At 49.0% G+C, this 17,076-nt stretch overlaps 1 protein-coding gene across 1 annotated transcript; it reads left to right on the top strand.

Annotated features, from left to right (window-relative positions):
- Positions 1-7,000: 7,000 nt before the first annotated feature.
- On the top strand, positions 7,001-15,911 carry TAB1 (TGF-beta activated kinase 1 (MAP3K7) binding protein 1). The gene is made up of 11 exons (XM_064454066.1): positions 7,001-7,126; positions 7,948-8,084; positions 8,277-8,430; positions 9,061-9,147; positions 9,681-9,819; positions 10,302-10,415; positions 12,744-12,855; positions 12,964-13,108; positions 13,509-13,731; positions 14,019-14,175; positions 15,216-15,911. Exons 1-11 carry the CDS (start codon positions 7,094-7,096, stop codon positions 15,421-15,423), a joined length of 1,509 nt encoding a protein of 502 aa, XP_064310136.1. The 5' UTR covers positions 7,001-7,093; the 3' UTR covers positions 15,424-15,911.
- Positions 15,912-17,076: the final 1,165 nt, after the last annotated feature.

Here is a 17,076-nt window from a genome sequence, read left to right as displayed (position 1 = left end):
TAGATAGTCAGGCAACTTCTTGCTTTTGCTCATGGGAGAAGGCTTACTCTCCTTGGGTTGACTTGCTTTTAGCCTTTGCAGTGGAATGTTGGTGGTGACAGACCTGGGGGTGGGACTCTCCTTGTTTGCATGTAGCTCTTTAAAATGCAATTTCCAGAGGCATTTGGCTGGTTCTGCAGCTGATGAGAGATACAGACCTACCCAAAGGGTTGCTTATCTTATCTTAGGCACTTCTGATAAGGTGCTCTCTATTTCTGGTGATCATAGGCAAGACCTGAGCAGCTGGCTGGAACATGTCCCTTTTAGATCCTAAATGTAGGTGAGATCAGCCCCACTCTAGGGATTAGGAGATCAGAGGGAAGGCTGTATAAGCAAAATGATAAGGCGGCTTTCTTGCCCTTCTGCCATTTGTCCAGATTACAGAGGATTACACATCCCCTGTTGGGAGAAATGGCCCCTTGATGTCTTCTTACCATATGAAGCCCCCAAGTAAAAGACTGTTTTGTGGAAGCAGGGGCTGTGAAGGGCAAAGGGATGATGAAACTTTGCCCCAGTTCTACCTGTGGCTTCAGTCTACTGATGTGTCCCCATCCCTGGCTTATCCACATCCCTACCACACCGTTCATCACCTCATCACACACCCTTCCCCCGCCTGTTATTCCTGGCCGTTCCCTTAGGGGAGGAGGTGTCTCTGTCCCTGCACCCTCGCAAGCACTTGGGAGGACCTGGGGAGGCAGCATTTCGGGGTGGTTCCCACAGGAGTCTCGGCTCCGGTCCCCAGAGCAAGTACAAGGCAAGTAGCCCAGTGAGTCCACCACATGCAGCAAGTCCAAACCATCCATCCAGACAACTCCCTGCTGCCTGCGTGGCATCTATAACACCACCTGGGCTGCCCTGCCCCTTCCCCTGCTGCATTACTGCCTGTGTATAGTATATATATTATATATATATATATTTAAAGAGATGTATAATATAAAGCTATACATATATACGTATATACGATGACTCATGGATGGCCTGCCGCATACAGGGTCCCCTGAGTGGTCTTGTCTAAGCCCGAGTGTCCCTTCACCCCTCTTCCCCTCCACCCCGAGCCCCGGTCCATTCCGAAATCCAACTACAGCGAACCCCGCCAACTTGGCACCTGTGTTTACAATGTCCTATATATTTGTGGTTAACAAAGTGAAGGTGGTAACTACTGGTGTCTCAATAAAGTTATGACGTTCAAAATAACCAAACTATATGAAAAAAAATGGTCTGGATTTTCTTCTTTGTGGGAGGGTTGGCTTTTATAACTTGGTTTGCTATGATAGCATGGCTCCTGTACTCCTGCACGGCCGGCCAGTTTAGTGACAATCGGTGGCTTGAATGGAGGAAAGAGACCTCAAGAACTGTCCTGATTGAGATATATATTTTGAGGTGGGACTAATGGTTGCTTGTTTTGCTTGGCCCAAGTTTTGAATCACACACACCGTCAAATGTCTCTTAACTAATCAGTAAGAAAACATGAGAAGCGGCTTAACGTGCCATATTAGAAGTGGACTCTTATTGCGAAAGGGATATGGCTATAGGAGGTGTGGATGCGGGACATGCAGGAATATAGGATACAAACCTATATGAAAATAAACATCAGTATTTCCACACTCGGGGAAGCAGATCAGTTTATTCCTTTGATGTATCTTTAACTTTATTCATCTATGTGTGATCATTGCTCAGGTGTCTAACATAGTACACCTTTTCAAAACATAATGAAATTCTGGGAAACAAGAGCTCTTGGGGCACTGCTGACAGTGGGTGTCCGGCATTGATAGCCCACCATTAAAAAGGATCCCATTTCAACTGGCTCTGCAATAAAAATAAAATTCAAAATCCCACCCTGTGCTGATGCTTAGGTAAAGCTTCCTTCTCATCCCTTTTTAATGAGCCTGTCACCTGAGTGCATTTCCCGACCCTTGTGCAGTTTGGGGATGGGAAACGGACAGTAAGCGGGCTGTATCCAGTCCTCCAAATTGCCTCTCCTCTTGGGGACACCACTGAGCGCATACACACCATAGCTTCACATCACATTATATGCAAAAATGTTGAAATACCCATTTGTTTCTTGATTAGTCTTTGTTTTGGACAAAGACCCTTCCTACAGTCCCAGCTTTTGGGGTGGAAGTGTTGCGGAGGTATCATGCCCACAGAAAGGCAAATGTCAGTGTTGGCGACAGGTGGAGTTAAAAGCTGGTAAGACAAAATGTTGCCAAAGCAAACATGTAAGATGAATAAGACTCCAACACCACCAGTTTGTTTGTTTGTTTCTTCTAATCTGAAATCTCTAATTTTGCTTTCTGGTATTTCAAGCTCTTATGAGTCAAGTTTTGAAGCATCTCCCTGCAGCCATGACATCTAGAAACATAGTTCTATTATAAAGTTGTTTTTTTAAAAAAAGTTCACATGATCCCAGGACTAAAGATGAGACATTGTTTAGTGTATCATAGAGTTAAATAAAATCATATGCTTTGTCATAACTGAAACAACCCCATTTCCTGCCCTCAAAAGCCCAACTGGCCTAAAGCTCTGTACAAACTCTGTTTTGCAGTGATATTTGGCTCTCTCGTGGGGGGATCAGCACCCCCTCACCACTTCCCCTTCCCCTGGCAGCAGCTCTCCCTGTTGGCTCTCTGACTCTCTGGAGGGTGCTAGGGGAAGGAAGCTGCTGTCTCCTTCTCTGTCCTCAGCTCTCTTTCTTCCCTTAATGCGTTTTCTCTCTACTGCTCCATCTCTATTCCTTTGCCTTTCCAGCCCTGGAAGCAGTAGCCTGTAGAGGAGCCAGGAGCATCAGGGCACCTGTGCCTGTGGGCAGCATCAGGCCGAAGTTGGTGGAAAGCTGAGGAGAGCTCGGGACAGAGCTGTGTGAGGGTTTGCAATGCCACCCCCTCCACCGCCCCTTTCTGTAGGGGTCTACGATAGGAGCGGAGCCAATGCAGCAAGCTGGCTTCGTCAGAGAGCCCCTTCTTTTTTCCCGTATCACCTCATGCGAGCCCTGCCAAAAATCATTACTTTCCTTTCCAGTCCCAGCCTCCATTATCATGAAAACAAGGCAGAAAAAAAATCTCCCAAAACATATTTCACTTGTGATCAGTAGGGAGAAACTAAATGATGTGATGGCTTCTGCCAGCGATCCTGTAATTGCTTCCCATTGTGTGTGGTTTCCCAGTGCCTGTAAGAGCCCTGCGCTGGCGCTGCCCGATGCTCCCTGCTCCCCACCGCACCTTGTTCGATCACATTGTTCATCTTTTATCCAGCAGCCCAGCGGAGTGATCATACTTCTTCCTTTTCTAAGGAGAAAACATTAGTGAGAACAGGAAGGCAGCAGTAGAGCTTGGCACCTGAAATACCATGTGTATAATCCCTAGCACCGGGGATGGAGAAGCAATAAGAAGCAATAAATATACAAAGGCTGGAGGGAGGAATGAGAAATATGGGAGTTTAACATGAGAGAGGGAGCTGTGGATCTGGTAGTCACTGAAACGTGTAATTCATTTATTGGTGAGTGGATGATGAGGTTCAGTGACCGATATCCTGCATTCTCTGGCTGTATGAGAATACAGCGTGGTAATTTCTGAGAGGATTTGCTGAAGGTAAGAAGCATAAATAAAATGAAGGAAAAAATAAGCTTGATCAATACAGCCAACAAAAACCCTGTTGGTGCAGTGTTTCATCTTGCAAGTGCTGCATAAAGCTGTTGGTCTCTGTGAGCGGATATTCATAAAGCAGCACACAGCTTTGGTAGCACTTTCCTTTGGAGGGCTGCAAAATGCCGGATAAATAATCATTTAGCACTGCAAGCAGCCTCGTTTGGTAAATCTTACCATTCACTTTTCGCAGACCAAGTAGCTAATTGCTTCGCTCAAGGATAGGGCAGAGGCTCAGTAGCAGAACCATAGGAATATCCAGACAGAATCTGGCACAAATATTTTCACCAAGAAAAAAAAATGTTTTGCACCAGGTCTGTGTTCCAGCCCAAACAGGCATGAAAAAGATGAACCAGAATGACAATGATTAGTGACTGTGAGCTGAACCCAGATATTTAAATTAGGAACAGGGCACATTTTTAACTGCAAGAGGTGACTAGCCATTGTATAAACAAGAAAAGTGGCAGCTTTTTCTCTCTCATATCTTTAGGAAAGTTGTTTTCTTCTCTCATTGAGATCACATTCTGCCCTATCACACCCACACACGCACTCGCTCTTGTTAGTCTCGGACTCACTTATGGGTAGAAGAAACAGAAATTAATCCTGAATTCCCAATCCTGCAATGCGATACACACTAGCAGTCTCCGAGCTCACCCAAAGCCTTGCTGACTTCAGCAGTGCTCTGAGCAAGGACAGGGTCTGCCTGCGCTCATCAAGGTGCACAACTGCAACCTTGAATGTCATTAAATAAGCATCAGCTTCTGCTGCAATGCTGAAAAAGTGACATCGTGTTTTAAAGCGGAGAAACTCGCCTGTTGCTTTTTAATGACATGAACAATGCTGTCCTACATAGATTTCTGCAGCACTGGCAATTCTTCTTGATACTGGTAAGAAAATAAATCTTCATTAGTGCTAAATCTGTCCATCCTACTTTTGATTTTAATGCAGACTCGAGATCCATTCCTGTAATTACTTGTACCCACTCACAGCTTTACCTACAGGAACGCTCCAAATGACATTGGTGAGACCAAGCTTGTACATAAAGCTAAACATGTGGAAACTTGTTTGTAGACTGAGGCTCTAAAATTTAGCATTTTCTTCTATCTTTGGCCAATATCACCTTTAAAAATGTAATTCTGCCTGTGTCCCTAAGTCTGCTTGGATGACTGAATATCTGTGAGCCTTGCACGAAGGAGAAGGACCTGGAATCTTTGTATTTTTGGAAGAAAGATGTAACAAAACAATAGAAAAAGGATTTACAGGAAAGGGAGCTGGAATCGTCTGGCAGGAACCCCTGTAGCAAAAACCATCGTTCCATAGAATAAGGTTAATTAACTGGCAATTATTTCTGAAGTGCATCTGAATCTAATATATTTGCCACAAAGATGTCATTAAAAGAGCATCAAGCCACTGCTGGAAGTCAAGACTACTTAACGCTCCCACCCTCACCACAATTGCACTGCTACACATGACTGAAACGGCACGCCTCTCATGTTGGATCCCCTTCAGGCTCGATTCACACAGGGAAACATGCTCTTCCGCAAGCCCCCCGCTGCTGCAGCCTGTCTGCCAGCCAACGCTTACTCCAAGATATGCCACTCACACACCTGGAGGGCTCTTCAGCTGACTTATATGAAAGCAGTAGCAAAGATTCTTGTGTCTTCCTTCCTGCTCCAGCTGAGCTGGTTCAGGAGAAACTGTTCCTCTAAAACAGCCTACCTCAGCCTAGAAAGGTTCTTAAAGAAGAGTAAAATCAGTTCTCTCTGGTTTTGTCCATACCATTCATGCAGGCACACAAGCAATTTTGCTGTTGTGCCTGACTCTAGATGACCATGTACTGCTGCAAACTGCTGGCCTGAGGGTATGGTCCTACTACATCCTTGTTATGGCCTTGCAAAAAGAGGGTGGGAAAGGGCTGTGGAGTACCTTGGTGGGAGACTAACTCCAAGCTGAGATAAAGGGAGGCCTCTTGTTGTGTCTACAGAGCAGCAGCGCAGCGGAGAGCTGGTATCTTCGGTTTCCTGGGCTTGGTCTTATCTAGAGGTTGTACAGAACATCTTGTGGTGCTAAGGAAAACATTTCAATGGGAACTCCCTCAGGGCTCTTTGAAGGTGACCCCATTTCACTTGATCATGGGGACCCTGCGCCCCTTCCCTCCCCCTTCACAAATACCTGCTGTGGTGGTTCTCAGGGAACTGAAGGCATCAAGGTAAGATATGGAGATATCTCCATCCCCCCTAGACAAGAGGAAGGGGTAACAACTGGGGCATTTTAAAGTATCTGTCACTTCGGTGGGATTTCTCTCCTCACAGAGGTGAGCTGACCACACTTTGTGCTCTGGCCATGCAGGTAGGCTGCAGGGCACCTACACCCAACACCCCTGGGCCTGCAGGGGGGTGCACACCTCCCCAGGGTATCACTTCGGGAGCCCCAGAGGGCTCCACAGCAACGCTCTGTTATCCCAAAAAGCGCGTCTGTTTGCCCAGCATGCAAAATGTCAAACTACACACGGAGCAGAGTTATTTTATTTAATTCATTTTTGCACACAGGTGGGTGCTAGGTGGTAACCCCACAGAGCCAGCATGCTGCACTGAGAAACTACGAAGTATTTATACAGCTAAATGTGTTGGTCATAGCTAATATTAACACCCTCAGCTAATAATTGGTTAATTTCTCTCTCATTTCAGCTTAAAGGTACAGCTCCCTTTGAATTTACCATGCATGCTCAGAGAATGAGTGGCTCATTTGAGTGCGGGGGGTTTCTGGCCTATGGGTGTGATTTTTAGTCTTATGAGGATAGTTCACCTAAAGAGCACTTAAGTTTTAGTTCTTATCAACATCCCAATTATTCTCCTTAGCTATACACTTTATCACCCTGTTCTCAGCATCTTCTGAGGCAGGATGTTCCCTTCTATCAGTCTCTCAGCTCTCTTCAAGGATATAGTTGCAAAACAAACACTTCCCTATCTCTCAGCTCCTTTCTCTGGCCGCCACGTTCTGTTTTTCCAGGCTCACGTGGAGCACTGTTATTACTTAGAAGAAAATTCTATTTTCTTTGGGATATCAGCTCCGGGCACGTTAGAAACCACCTTCAAAACCCGGCCGCCATCGCGGCTCCACAGCTCGAACCCGACACCGCCTCAGCCCGGGGGCGGAGCCTAGAGGGGGAGTGGGAAATGTACACACGCGCGCATGCGCCTAGGCTCGAGAGTGCCCCGCCGCTCCCCCTCAATGGGCGAGGGAGGTGTGGTGGGTAGGTAGGGGCGTGGCCATCCCGCGCTGGTGGGTGGAGCCGGCCGCCGCCAGGCAGCGGCGGGGGGGGAGGAGGCGGGTTTTTGAGGAGCGGCCGCTCTATCCGGTGGACTCTGCTGCTCTGGAGGAGAAGGGAGGGAGGAGGTGGCTCCTGCTCTAAGATGGCGGCGCAGAGGAGGAGTCTGCTGCAGAGTGTGAGTGGCACCTTTCCCCCCTCCATGCACACGCACCCCCCAGGTGGGTGCGAGGGGACACCCAGGCGTCTTCCTCGTCCGCCCCCCGCAGTGCCCTGTGGGAAGGCGGAGGGTGGGGAGCGTCCCCCCTCAGCGGGGAGGCGGAGTGCTGCCCGCCGCCCCTTGCGCTGCCTGAGGGCAGGGGGTCCCAGCTTGCGGGGGGAGAACACGCACGGCCCTGCGTGCTCATCGATCCGCAGCCTGGGCTGGCTCGGCAGACCCGTGGGGCTGGTTTGGGGCGGCAGGTGTTTGGGGGGGTCCTGCCTCTGCTCCCTGCCTCGGGGTGCTGCGCTGCGTGAGGGGGCAGCTGGCGTTTGCAGGCTCTGTGTGTGTGTACACGGACTGCGTGGGGGATGGCGGCCCCAGGGGTGCCCACCTCATGGCTGGCAACAGCAGGGCCTGGCCCCCTTGTCCTGGGTGAGCGTACTACAGCGGGGAACCAGAGCCTTCCCTGTACTGCCGTGCCACGGATGCGTGAGGGTCTGATTCACCACAGGAATAGCTAGTGCTGTGCTGTATCGAGTGCAGAACTCGGGTGCAAATTTCACTTCTTGTCTCCGGTTAGCAAGAGCTGGAGGTGCAGCCAGAGCTCAGCTTCAGAGGGAAAGGAGGTGCGAAGTGATCCAGTTCTGGAGCAGGGAATATGAAGTTATTGGCTGGGGTTGTGTGATACCCTGTTAGCAAAGGGAGAAGGGTTGAAAAGAGGGTGGAGATGGACTTGTAACCCATACTGGACCAGCATCCTCCCTTCAGGCTGCACGGTCTCTTTTTCTGTCTCTCAGGAACAGCAGCCCAGTTGGACAGATGACTTACCATCCTGCCATCTCTCTGGAGTGGGCTCAGCTCCAAACCGTTCCTACAGTGCGGATGGCAAGGGGACAGAGGGTCACCCCTTGGAAGACAACTGGTTAAAATTCAGGTAAGTGGGTTGCACCTGGGACATGGACTCCTGCAGACACAAGGGCAGTTAAAAGTGATATTTAGTTTGTCACACAGGACTCGGAGGAAGAGGGTGGGGCGTGAGCATGCAGGAGGTGTCTGGAGGAACTTGTTACGTACATCTGTACCTCACAGACATCTGTGACCTCTTTGCTTCTGCCTTCCTTCACAGGAGTGAGAACAACTGCTACCTCTATGGTGTCTTCAATGGCTATGATGGCAATCGAGTCACCAACTTTGTGGGCCAGAGGCTTTCTGCAGAATTGCTGCTGGGCCAGCTACATGCAGATCACAGCGATGCTGATGTGCGTCGAGTTCTGCTGCAGGTAAAGAAGCTTTGGCTGAAAACAGCTCCTGCTTCTCACACTACCCACCTCCTCTTTTTGTCACCAGGGGAGCAGCATCTGGTTTCTGTGGGGGTTGGAAACATCTGCCAATGGTTGTGATTGTACTCATCGTGATCGGCTGTAGTGCTTTGTTTCACTCCCGCCTCATACCCATCTGTCCCCCTGGCTCTGTCAGCACACTGCTGAGAGCTCTCCAGGAAGCTGCAGCTGGCCTTCACTGGACATGTAGGAACAAGTCAGCCTGTGAAGGAGATGGCAGTGAGTGAAAGGGGGAAATTAATGTGTGGGGAGATGGATTTATGAGTGCGCTTTCTTGAGTGATAGACAAGTTCTTGCAATCAACGCACAAAATCAGATAGGTCTCTGACATCACTTTGAATGTAATTTTTATGTATTTGTCTCCTGTTTTGAATAATTGCAGCTTGTTTTTACAAGGTGTTAATTAGTTGTGCTAAAGTAATTGTGTTTCAATGTGACGTGGTGATCCTTGAATGTCTGTATGTACAGTGATCAACCACCATAAGCCAGTCTTAGGGAGGTGGGGATGGGTAGCCTGTAGGCCTGTAGATATTGGATAAGAGCTTAGTTGCTTTTTATGGCCTTTTTTAGGCTTTTGATGTGGTAGAAAGAAGTTTCCTGGAGTCCATTGATGATGCCTTGGCAGAGAAGGCCAGCCTGCAGTCCCAGCTACCAGAGGTAATATAGCCGTAAGAACAGAGATTGCTGGGTGCATCTTGGGCATATTAGTCAGTCTGGTCCAAGGGATGCTGTAACTGAAAATTTTTTCTCTGTGGTTATCTTCTGGGAGCTTGCATGAAATAAAGCAAGTGCCTTGGTTCATTTCCCAGAGTTCCCACTGTTCGCACTGGCACTAATTAGACCCATCATTAGTAAGCAACGGAACATATCGTGGAGAGGATTTCAACCTGTACGTGTGGCTCTTCCAGGACAAAGCCATGTGATGCAGATGAGAGGCAAGGCCTCAGGTTTGCATGGCATCTGGGCAGATGTGGATTCTGTTCATCAGATGAACGGGACTGTCATCTCCAGAATCTTATTGGAGCCATGTAATTTGTTAGGATTGAATAAATAATTGTTTGTCTTGCACAGTCTTGGCATGAGGCTAAGACATGCCAAGACGAGTCCCCTCTCAACAGAATTTTGATTCCAGCTGTCATTTCTGTGTTGTGGACTGTGTGTTTAAGCTTGCCCCTCATTTTGGGTTCCAGGGTGTCCCTCACCACCAGCTGCCACCTCAATACCAGAAGATTGTGGAGAGATTGAAAGCTGTAGAACAGGAGATCTCTGGAGGAGCCATGGCTATCGTGGCTGTTGTTCTCAACAACAAGCTCTATATCGCCAATGTGGGTGAGTTGTTTTTTTGTCAGCACCTCAGTCTAGGTGTTTCCAAGGATGGCTGGTGTTCTAGGAAGTGAAAGAAATTTGAATGTGGGGGACAGTCTGCTTGGTCTGTGGACAAGGAACGATCTGCTTGTTGCTTATAGGAGCACGTGAAATCAGCCTGGCTCTTTATCTCTGCAGATGTTGGCTGATGCAATGTGTATGACCAAAGAACTGAGGGAAAAGGGGTTGCGAGGCAGTAGTGCAGGTTCAGTGAGAAGTGGAGAGCTTTCATGTGAGGTACCAGCTCAGGCCTGGATGAAGAGCTGCCTAGCAGGCCTACTGTGCTGCTAGCAAGGCTATGTTTTGGAGATCATGATGAGACAGTACATGAGCCTTTCTCTTCTTTTCTGTCTTTATTCCCCTCTCCTGTTCCTTTTCCATTTGGATATGTTCTCCCCCTTAATGGCAGAGCTATCTGGTGCCTCATCTCGCTGCTCCCACTGCAGGTACCAATCGGGCACTGTTATGCAAGTCCACGGTGGATGGGCTGCAGGTGACTCAGCTCAATGTGGACCATACAACAGAGAACGAGGATGAACTTTTTCGCTTCTCCCAGCTGGGTGAGTGTTGGATTTCATTTTCTTATCTGAGCGCATTGTATACCTCCATTTATCTGGGGCATCAGGAATGACTCAAGCCACTGGAAACAATAAATGACCACAAAAAGAAGCTTACTGTGGTTTCAGATGACAAGTTCAGTACTGCCTTTTCCTTCATAGCTAGCCACTGTGAGGCTACAGAGTGAGCTCAGCTCACTGAACCAGCAGAAAACTGTCTTTCCCCCCCCCACCCAAGTTTTGAGAGTTAATTTTGTGTCCGACTGCCAAGCTGACATTGATTTGCCCTCCAGCTGTGTGATTGCTGGAGTTGATAGGAAGGCGGGCATGGAACTACGCAGCCAGAGGGTAGAAGCGGGATGGACAGCGTATGACTGCTCCTTTGGAGGCAAACCACAGTTATGCTGGGTTAAGTTCTGTGTGATGCCGCACCCTCAGGATGGTGCGCTTAATATGCCTTTATACAAGCTGCTGCAAAAAAAAGCAGCTATGCTTCAGACAGAGCCAGGCCAAGCACTGACATTTACTGCTCTCACATTGGTAACTATTGAACTGTAACACTGGCATTTTGCTTTAGGCAATTTCCCTTTTTCTTTACAGTGTTTGACATATTTTCTTTCTTGGTCTAGAACTAGCCCAGGCCACTTGTGTGATTGCTAGTCCTGAATTATTCTTATTGAGGTACTTCTGTTCTATACCTTTGTTTAGGTAGATCAAACTTGGCATTCTTCATTAGGTTCACCTGGTAGATGTATTCTTATCTGCTGAGGCTGTTGACGTGGTAATTTTCTGCTGTTGGGTCTTGTTTTATTCTATTTCTCTTCAATTTCGTCTGTTATTCATACTCTTGCAGTAGGGGTATGTGCTATGAAACAGAAGACTGAATACAAGAATTCAGGGAAAGAGACCCTTTGGCTGCCTTTCTACTGCCAAAAACGGGGAATTTAGCTGCAGTCCATGGCAGAACAGCGATCTGCTAGAAATACCAACCTTAATCTGGCACAGCAGCAGCTCTCCTGCTGGCAGTCCTATCAGAAGAAAGAGCCCGTGGAACAAGCCAGTGTGCACAGGCTGTTTTGGGGGCCCAGAGGGGGATGTTATAGGGCTAGGTTGAAGCACAGTGATAAGAGGTAGTGGGGATAGTGTTTGTCATGATGGTGCCTGTGTCGTGCTCTCCTGGGGGAAGGGAGGGAGAGGTCTTACGCCTTCTTTGCACATTGCAGCTTGTTCAGTGCTCCAGGAGAGTTGCTGTGATTTAGACACGACCTCTCTGGCGCACTGCGAGCCTCCCTGTGTTTGTGTCTGTCGATAGCGTGTATCCCCCTGCCAGGAGCTGGCAAATGAGCCAGGCCATGTTGATGACTCAGCTTTGGACTGCAGCAGATGGCAGAGTTGTGTCTTACTGCTGGGGTAGGTGTGGAGCCATCTGTGCAGTGAGGCTTTGTTTGACTCAGAGGGAGAGTTTCAGTTGGACCCCTGCCTTCACCTTGTACTGAGGACAGTCATCCCTAGATAAAAATCTCAAAATAACATTTTCTGCCTGCTAGCACTAGGTATAAGCAGGAAAGGGGAATTGCCAGACTAGACCAGGTAAGTGTCTTGTCTGCTCTGAGTCCTGCCTCAAGTAGTAGCTGCACTAGATGGTCCCTGTTAGAACCTTCTTCAAGATTCCTTTCTAGCCCCTTCCAGAGGTATATCCCCTTAAATTTATTTAAATAAATACTTGTTTGGTCATTGTTCTTATTTTAGGCGTAGCCCACATCAGTTTGACCACCTGAGCAAATTCAGTGCCTTTTAAGACCTCCTTTTCTCCCTCTGCAATCTAGTGTATTAGTGGACTTGCCATGTGGAGTTTAGGAGCAGGGATCAATAATAGGCAGAAGAAAAAGCAGAATCCTTCATGTACATCTTCCTCCTTCCTGCATTCGCCTCCCATTGCACAGTCCAGAGCTGACAGGCGTAGATTTTTCCCTACCTTCTCAGTGAACACCTGTGTGCCCGGGCCAGCTGCTGCCGGTGGCTTTGGACCAGGATGTGGGCTTTGTCTCAGGGCCAGCCATTGCATTCAGAGTGCACGTGTCGGGCTGTGTGCATCTCTCTTCTCCTCTCTCCTTCCCAGATTACAGGTAATGAAAAGGTGTCCCTTGGAACACAGCAAACTGCTCTTCCTTTTCTTCCTGTTGGGCTCCTGATGACTTTTTGGCATCTCATTTTGGCTTAGAATTCTCTTCAGCTGTGGATATTTCTTTTCACATTCGTGATGATGTAACTAGAGGAAGTCCTGCAAGTTTCCCAAACTCAGTTAAGCTTTTTTGGTTTTCAATCTGGCAGGCTTGGATGCAGGGAAAATAAAACAAGTGGGAACTATTCGTGGGCAGGAAAGCACTCGGCGCATTGGAGATTACAAAGTCAAATACGGCTATACTGATATTGAACTGCTCAGGTCAGAAAAACTCAACTTTGTGGTTTCAAGCTCTACTTTTCTTCATGACCCCTCCCTTCTCACCTACTATGTCACCATTAAATACTAAATAACCCTGTTTCTTTCCAGTGCTGCTAAATCTAAGCCCATCATAGCAGAACCGGAAATCCACGGAGGGCACTCACTGGATGGGGTGACTGGCTTCTTGGTGCTCATGTCTGAAGGGCTCTACAAAGCACTGGAGGCAGCTCATGGGCCGGGGCAGGCCAACCAGGTGAGCCTGCTCACACGGGCAGTGTCCCCTTGGCTATTGACTCACTGAAGCAGTGGCAGCTGCTCTGATACAGACTTTCCTCCTCATCTGTCCTGTGAGTGCTGGCCAGGTTGAATGCCTGTGCCACCCCATTCCAGTTGGTAATAATACAGGAGCTGCTTTGCCAAGCCAGTTCTTCTAGGCAGCTGCCTGTCCCGTAGGAGTGGCCCGTTAAAGGGAATGGGATGATTCAAGGCACAAGGGCACATATCGGCAGGTGAGACTGGCAACCATCGCAGTCAGATGAGTTGTCATAAAAACTCTTAGATCAGATGGCAGGAAAAGGTTTCCTCCAAAATCTCCTAAACTTCCTTCTTCTTTTTTTTTTTTTCTTTTTTTCCCCCCCTCCTCCTCTGCTCAGGAAATTGCAGCCATGATAGCCACAGAGTTTGCCAAGCAGACGTCGCTGGATGCTGTGGCACAAGCAGTAGTGGACCGGGTAAAGCGGATCCACTGTGACACTTTTGCCAGTGGTGGGGAGCGGTCCAAGTTCTGTCCCCGGCATGAAGACATGACATTGCTTGTGAGGAATTTTGGGTACCCCCTGGGTGAGATGAGCCAGCCCACGCTGACACCGACGCAAGGTATGTCGGGGAGGGAATGAAAGCAAACTGAGGGTGGAAGATAAAATCTCTGGATCAATCCATCACTGACCTAACATTGGGAGAGGAGATACTTGGTGTAGAAGGAATTTTCTTATTAAAGGGATTATTGGCTTCTGAGATATAAATTTGACAGAATACAGTACAGCATCTAAGAAAGGCAGTTTAATATAAATTCTTGGGTTCTTTGGCCCTTTCTTTGCTGCTGTGTACACCCAGTCACTCATGTCTCAAGCAGATGATGTAACTGTTGTTTTCTCCCCTCTCAGGAGGCCGTGTCTACCCAGTGTCTGTGCCGTATTCCAGCTCTCAAAGCACGAGCAAGACGAGTGTCACGCTGTCTCTTGTCATGCCTTCCCAAGGCCAGATGGTCAATGGTGCCCACAGCAGCTCAACTCTGGATGAAGCCACCCCCACCCTCACTAAGTAAAAGTCCTGCTCTCTTGCTACCCACGGTTTTTCCCTGCACCTCACACTGTGTAAAGCAGTTGAAAAGCAAAGAGACACCTGTCAGTTACCTGTCAATCATTCCCTTATCTGGAGTGTGGCCATCCTGACTGCAGTATTGACAGCCAGCATAACGTGTTAGCTGGAAAGCGATTTGTGTGAGGAATGGGAATGAGCAAAGTGAGCAGCTCTGAAGCCAGCTCTGTGAACATGCCTTGGGAGCAGCATCTGCTGCTCTTTGCGGAGGGCACTCTGGCAGCGCGCGGCCCTTCTCTTTGGATCTGGTGTGCCAAGCGTGTTGGGTGCTGTGCGTGGGGCGAGTGTGGGTGCCTTTCATTTTAATAAGGAAGAGGGGCTGTGCAAGTCACCTCTAAGGCTGCTGGAGAGGCTGTGCTGCACAAGTTGGCTTGCTCAGAGGCTAGGGTAGAAAAAAGGGTAAAGGTTAGAAGTGGGTCCTGTTTGGATCCAATTTGCAGGACCATACTAGTTAGCGGCTCTGGTTTAGGTTCAGACTTTGGCGCAGGGTGGGGGGTGTACACACTGCAAAGTGAAGAAGCTCTCTGGTTATTGTGTTCTGGTAGCTCCAGAAACAATGAAGCTGACGCACCAGAGCTTTGGCTGCAAGGCAGGTCACGCAAGAATAGCTTTCGTTGCTGCCAGACTCTTCCTGTAAAGCTCATACTGTACGGGTATGGGGAGGCCAGCAGAGTGCATGCCTCTCTCTTTCTTTTTTTTTGTTTTAATCCCTGCCTCCTCTCATCTGTTCCTTAGACGCCTGGTTGTGCTTAAGGCCTTCCAGTTAAATGTGAATCAGATATCTTTGGTGTTCAGCAATTCCAAGCAGTTCTCAACACTTTTAGTGCTCTGATAGAACAAGAGACTGCAACTTTTTATCTGTTCACTAAGGGTAGCTTGATCCGTGAAGAAGCTGGCACTTGTTCTGGTGCTTTTCTTGTCCAAAGCATCAGGTGGGGAAAAATAAAGATGCTTGTGTTCTCTCTCTCTTTTTCTGTCCATAGCCAAAGCCCAACTGTGACGCTCCAGTCAACTAATACTCACACGCAGAGTAGCAGCTCAAGTTCAGATGGGGGTCTCTTCCGCTCCCGACCCACCCACTCGCTCCAGCCAGATGAAGATGGGCGTGTGGAGCCCTACGTCGATTTTGCAGAATTTTACCGGCTTTGGAACATGGACCATGGCGAGCAGGCAGCACTGACTGTGTCCTAACGTGGAAATCTGCCTCCTCCAAACACCCTGCGCTCGGCTGTGTGAGCAAAGACTGAGGCAAGAATGAGAGCGCTCCACCGAGGGCTGTGTTCTGCTGAGAGTTAACTCCTATCCAGGATGTGCTGAACGCTGGGCTGGGGAGCGCGTGCAGCGCCCTCCACACACGTGTTGCCTGTGCCATCCACCCGATCCTGACCAGCCTTGTTTCCTCAGAAGCCCTGTGAATAGGGGAAGGGGTCTTGAATGCAACCCTCACTGCAGGTTTTTGCAACTAAAGATGCAGAGAGGGCTCCCTCCGGATGATGCAAGAGTAGGGACCTGTACAAAGGCTGTGTGTGTGCGCGTGTGTAGGTGTACGCGTGTGTGCCTGCGTGTGTGCGTGCTGTCATAATGTTTCCACAATTCAGTTCATAATGCTGTGATTCCAGTGTTCAACTCCATAGAAGATACCTCTATTTTGCAGAATAAATAACTTATAGCTACACTCAGTGGCACCTATGTGGCTTGCTCTTTTCCTTACGATGTTGTGTGTGGGTGTGACAGCTCTTCCTGGTGAAGCCCTCTGTTCCTCTAGAATAGGGGGCTGCACCTTGTAGCAGGCAAACTTCTGTTGTAAATGTGGCCTGAGCCCTTGGAGGTGACTTAAAAGCGTAAGGTCTTTGGCTGATGCTTACTTATTCGCTGAGCTTTAGCACTGGATTATGGCTAGGAGTTAATCTATAAATTCAGATTATTGGTTTTTGTAGGCAAAATGCACGTTGTTTCCCTTTAATGCAGGCCATCTGGGAAGTTGCAGAGGGCAGGTGGAGTTTCTAACACCGTTTTCCTGTAGAGGCTTCTGGTAGTCACGTGGATAGAACCACAACTGTGTCGTGATGCAGCTGCCTTGAAGCTGCGGATGTGCACCCTCATGTCGGAGCAGAGAGGTGGGGGGCAAGGAGGGGTCCTGGTGGTCAGCCGTGGGCCAGCCGAGGCCCGGACTAGCTGGCGGAGGCATCGGGATCACTGCGGTCTCTTCAGTTCAGGCTTCTGACAGCAGGCGGCAAGCGAGCCTCTTCCCTCCCTGCTCCAGCCTTCCCCTTCAGCTTGCCTCGCTGGTTCCTTGGGGAGGGAGCCTGCCTTTCCCCAGCAAATATGGGGAGGCCTCGGGGATGATGTCGTGCCACAGCGCTTGATGCCTCTGTGGGGAGTTAACATCAGGCAAAGCCACAAGATGGCTAGAGGAGGTCACAGGAGACAGGGCAAGTGAGGGAAGTGGCCCGGGTTCTTTTTGGGATATGTTTTTGCTTCCAGGCTAGTTACCTTAGAGAGGAAAAAGGGAGTGGGAAGGGATCAGGATGAAGTAGCAGGGAATGCTACAGTCAAGGCCAGTGTGTAGCTAAGCCTTGGTGCGTGTGGGTTCAAGGCACTTGTGGTGTGCGGACTTGGAAAGAGCTGAGGGGGATTTATCCAAAGGGATAAATCAGACAGCACTGAGGGCCCCGAGGCAAGATCCGAGTTCACTGAGAAATACGTGGGCAGGATCAGCGTGGTGAGAAACGCCTGTTTTCTCGGAAGGCACAACAGGGTTCCCTTGCACATGGGTGGGTGCCGCTCTGCTGCTGCCGCCTCTAGGTCCCACTGGCACAGCTTTGCCCTGTGGGGTTTCCTGTG

Source organism: Phalacrocorax carbo, chromosome 1, assembly GCF_963921805.1.
Source record: "Phalacrocorax carbo chromosome 1, bPhaCar2.1, whole genome shotgun sequence".
Lineage (NCBI taxonomy): Eukaryota > Metazoa > Chordata > Aves > Suliformes > Phalacrocoracidae > Phalacrocorax > Phalacrocorax carbo.
This window is presented reverse-complemented; position numbering and strand designations above follow the sequence as displayed.

Coding starts and splice junctions, on each gene's coding strand:
- TAB1 (XM_064454066.1), top strand. CDS start 7,094: ATGGCGGCGCAGAGGAGGAGTCTGCTGCAGAGT. Junction 8,431..9,060: donor TGCGTCGAGTTCTGCTGCAG/GTAAAGAAGCTT, acceptor GGCCTTTTTTAG/GCTTTTGATGTGGTAGAAAG. Junction 9,820..10,301: donor GCTCTATATCGCCAATGTGG/GTGAGTTGTTTT, acceptor CTCCCACTGCAG/GTACCAATCGGGCACTGTTA.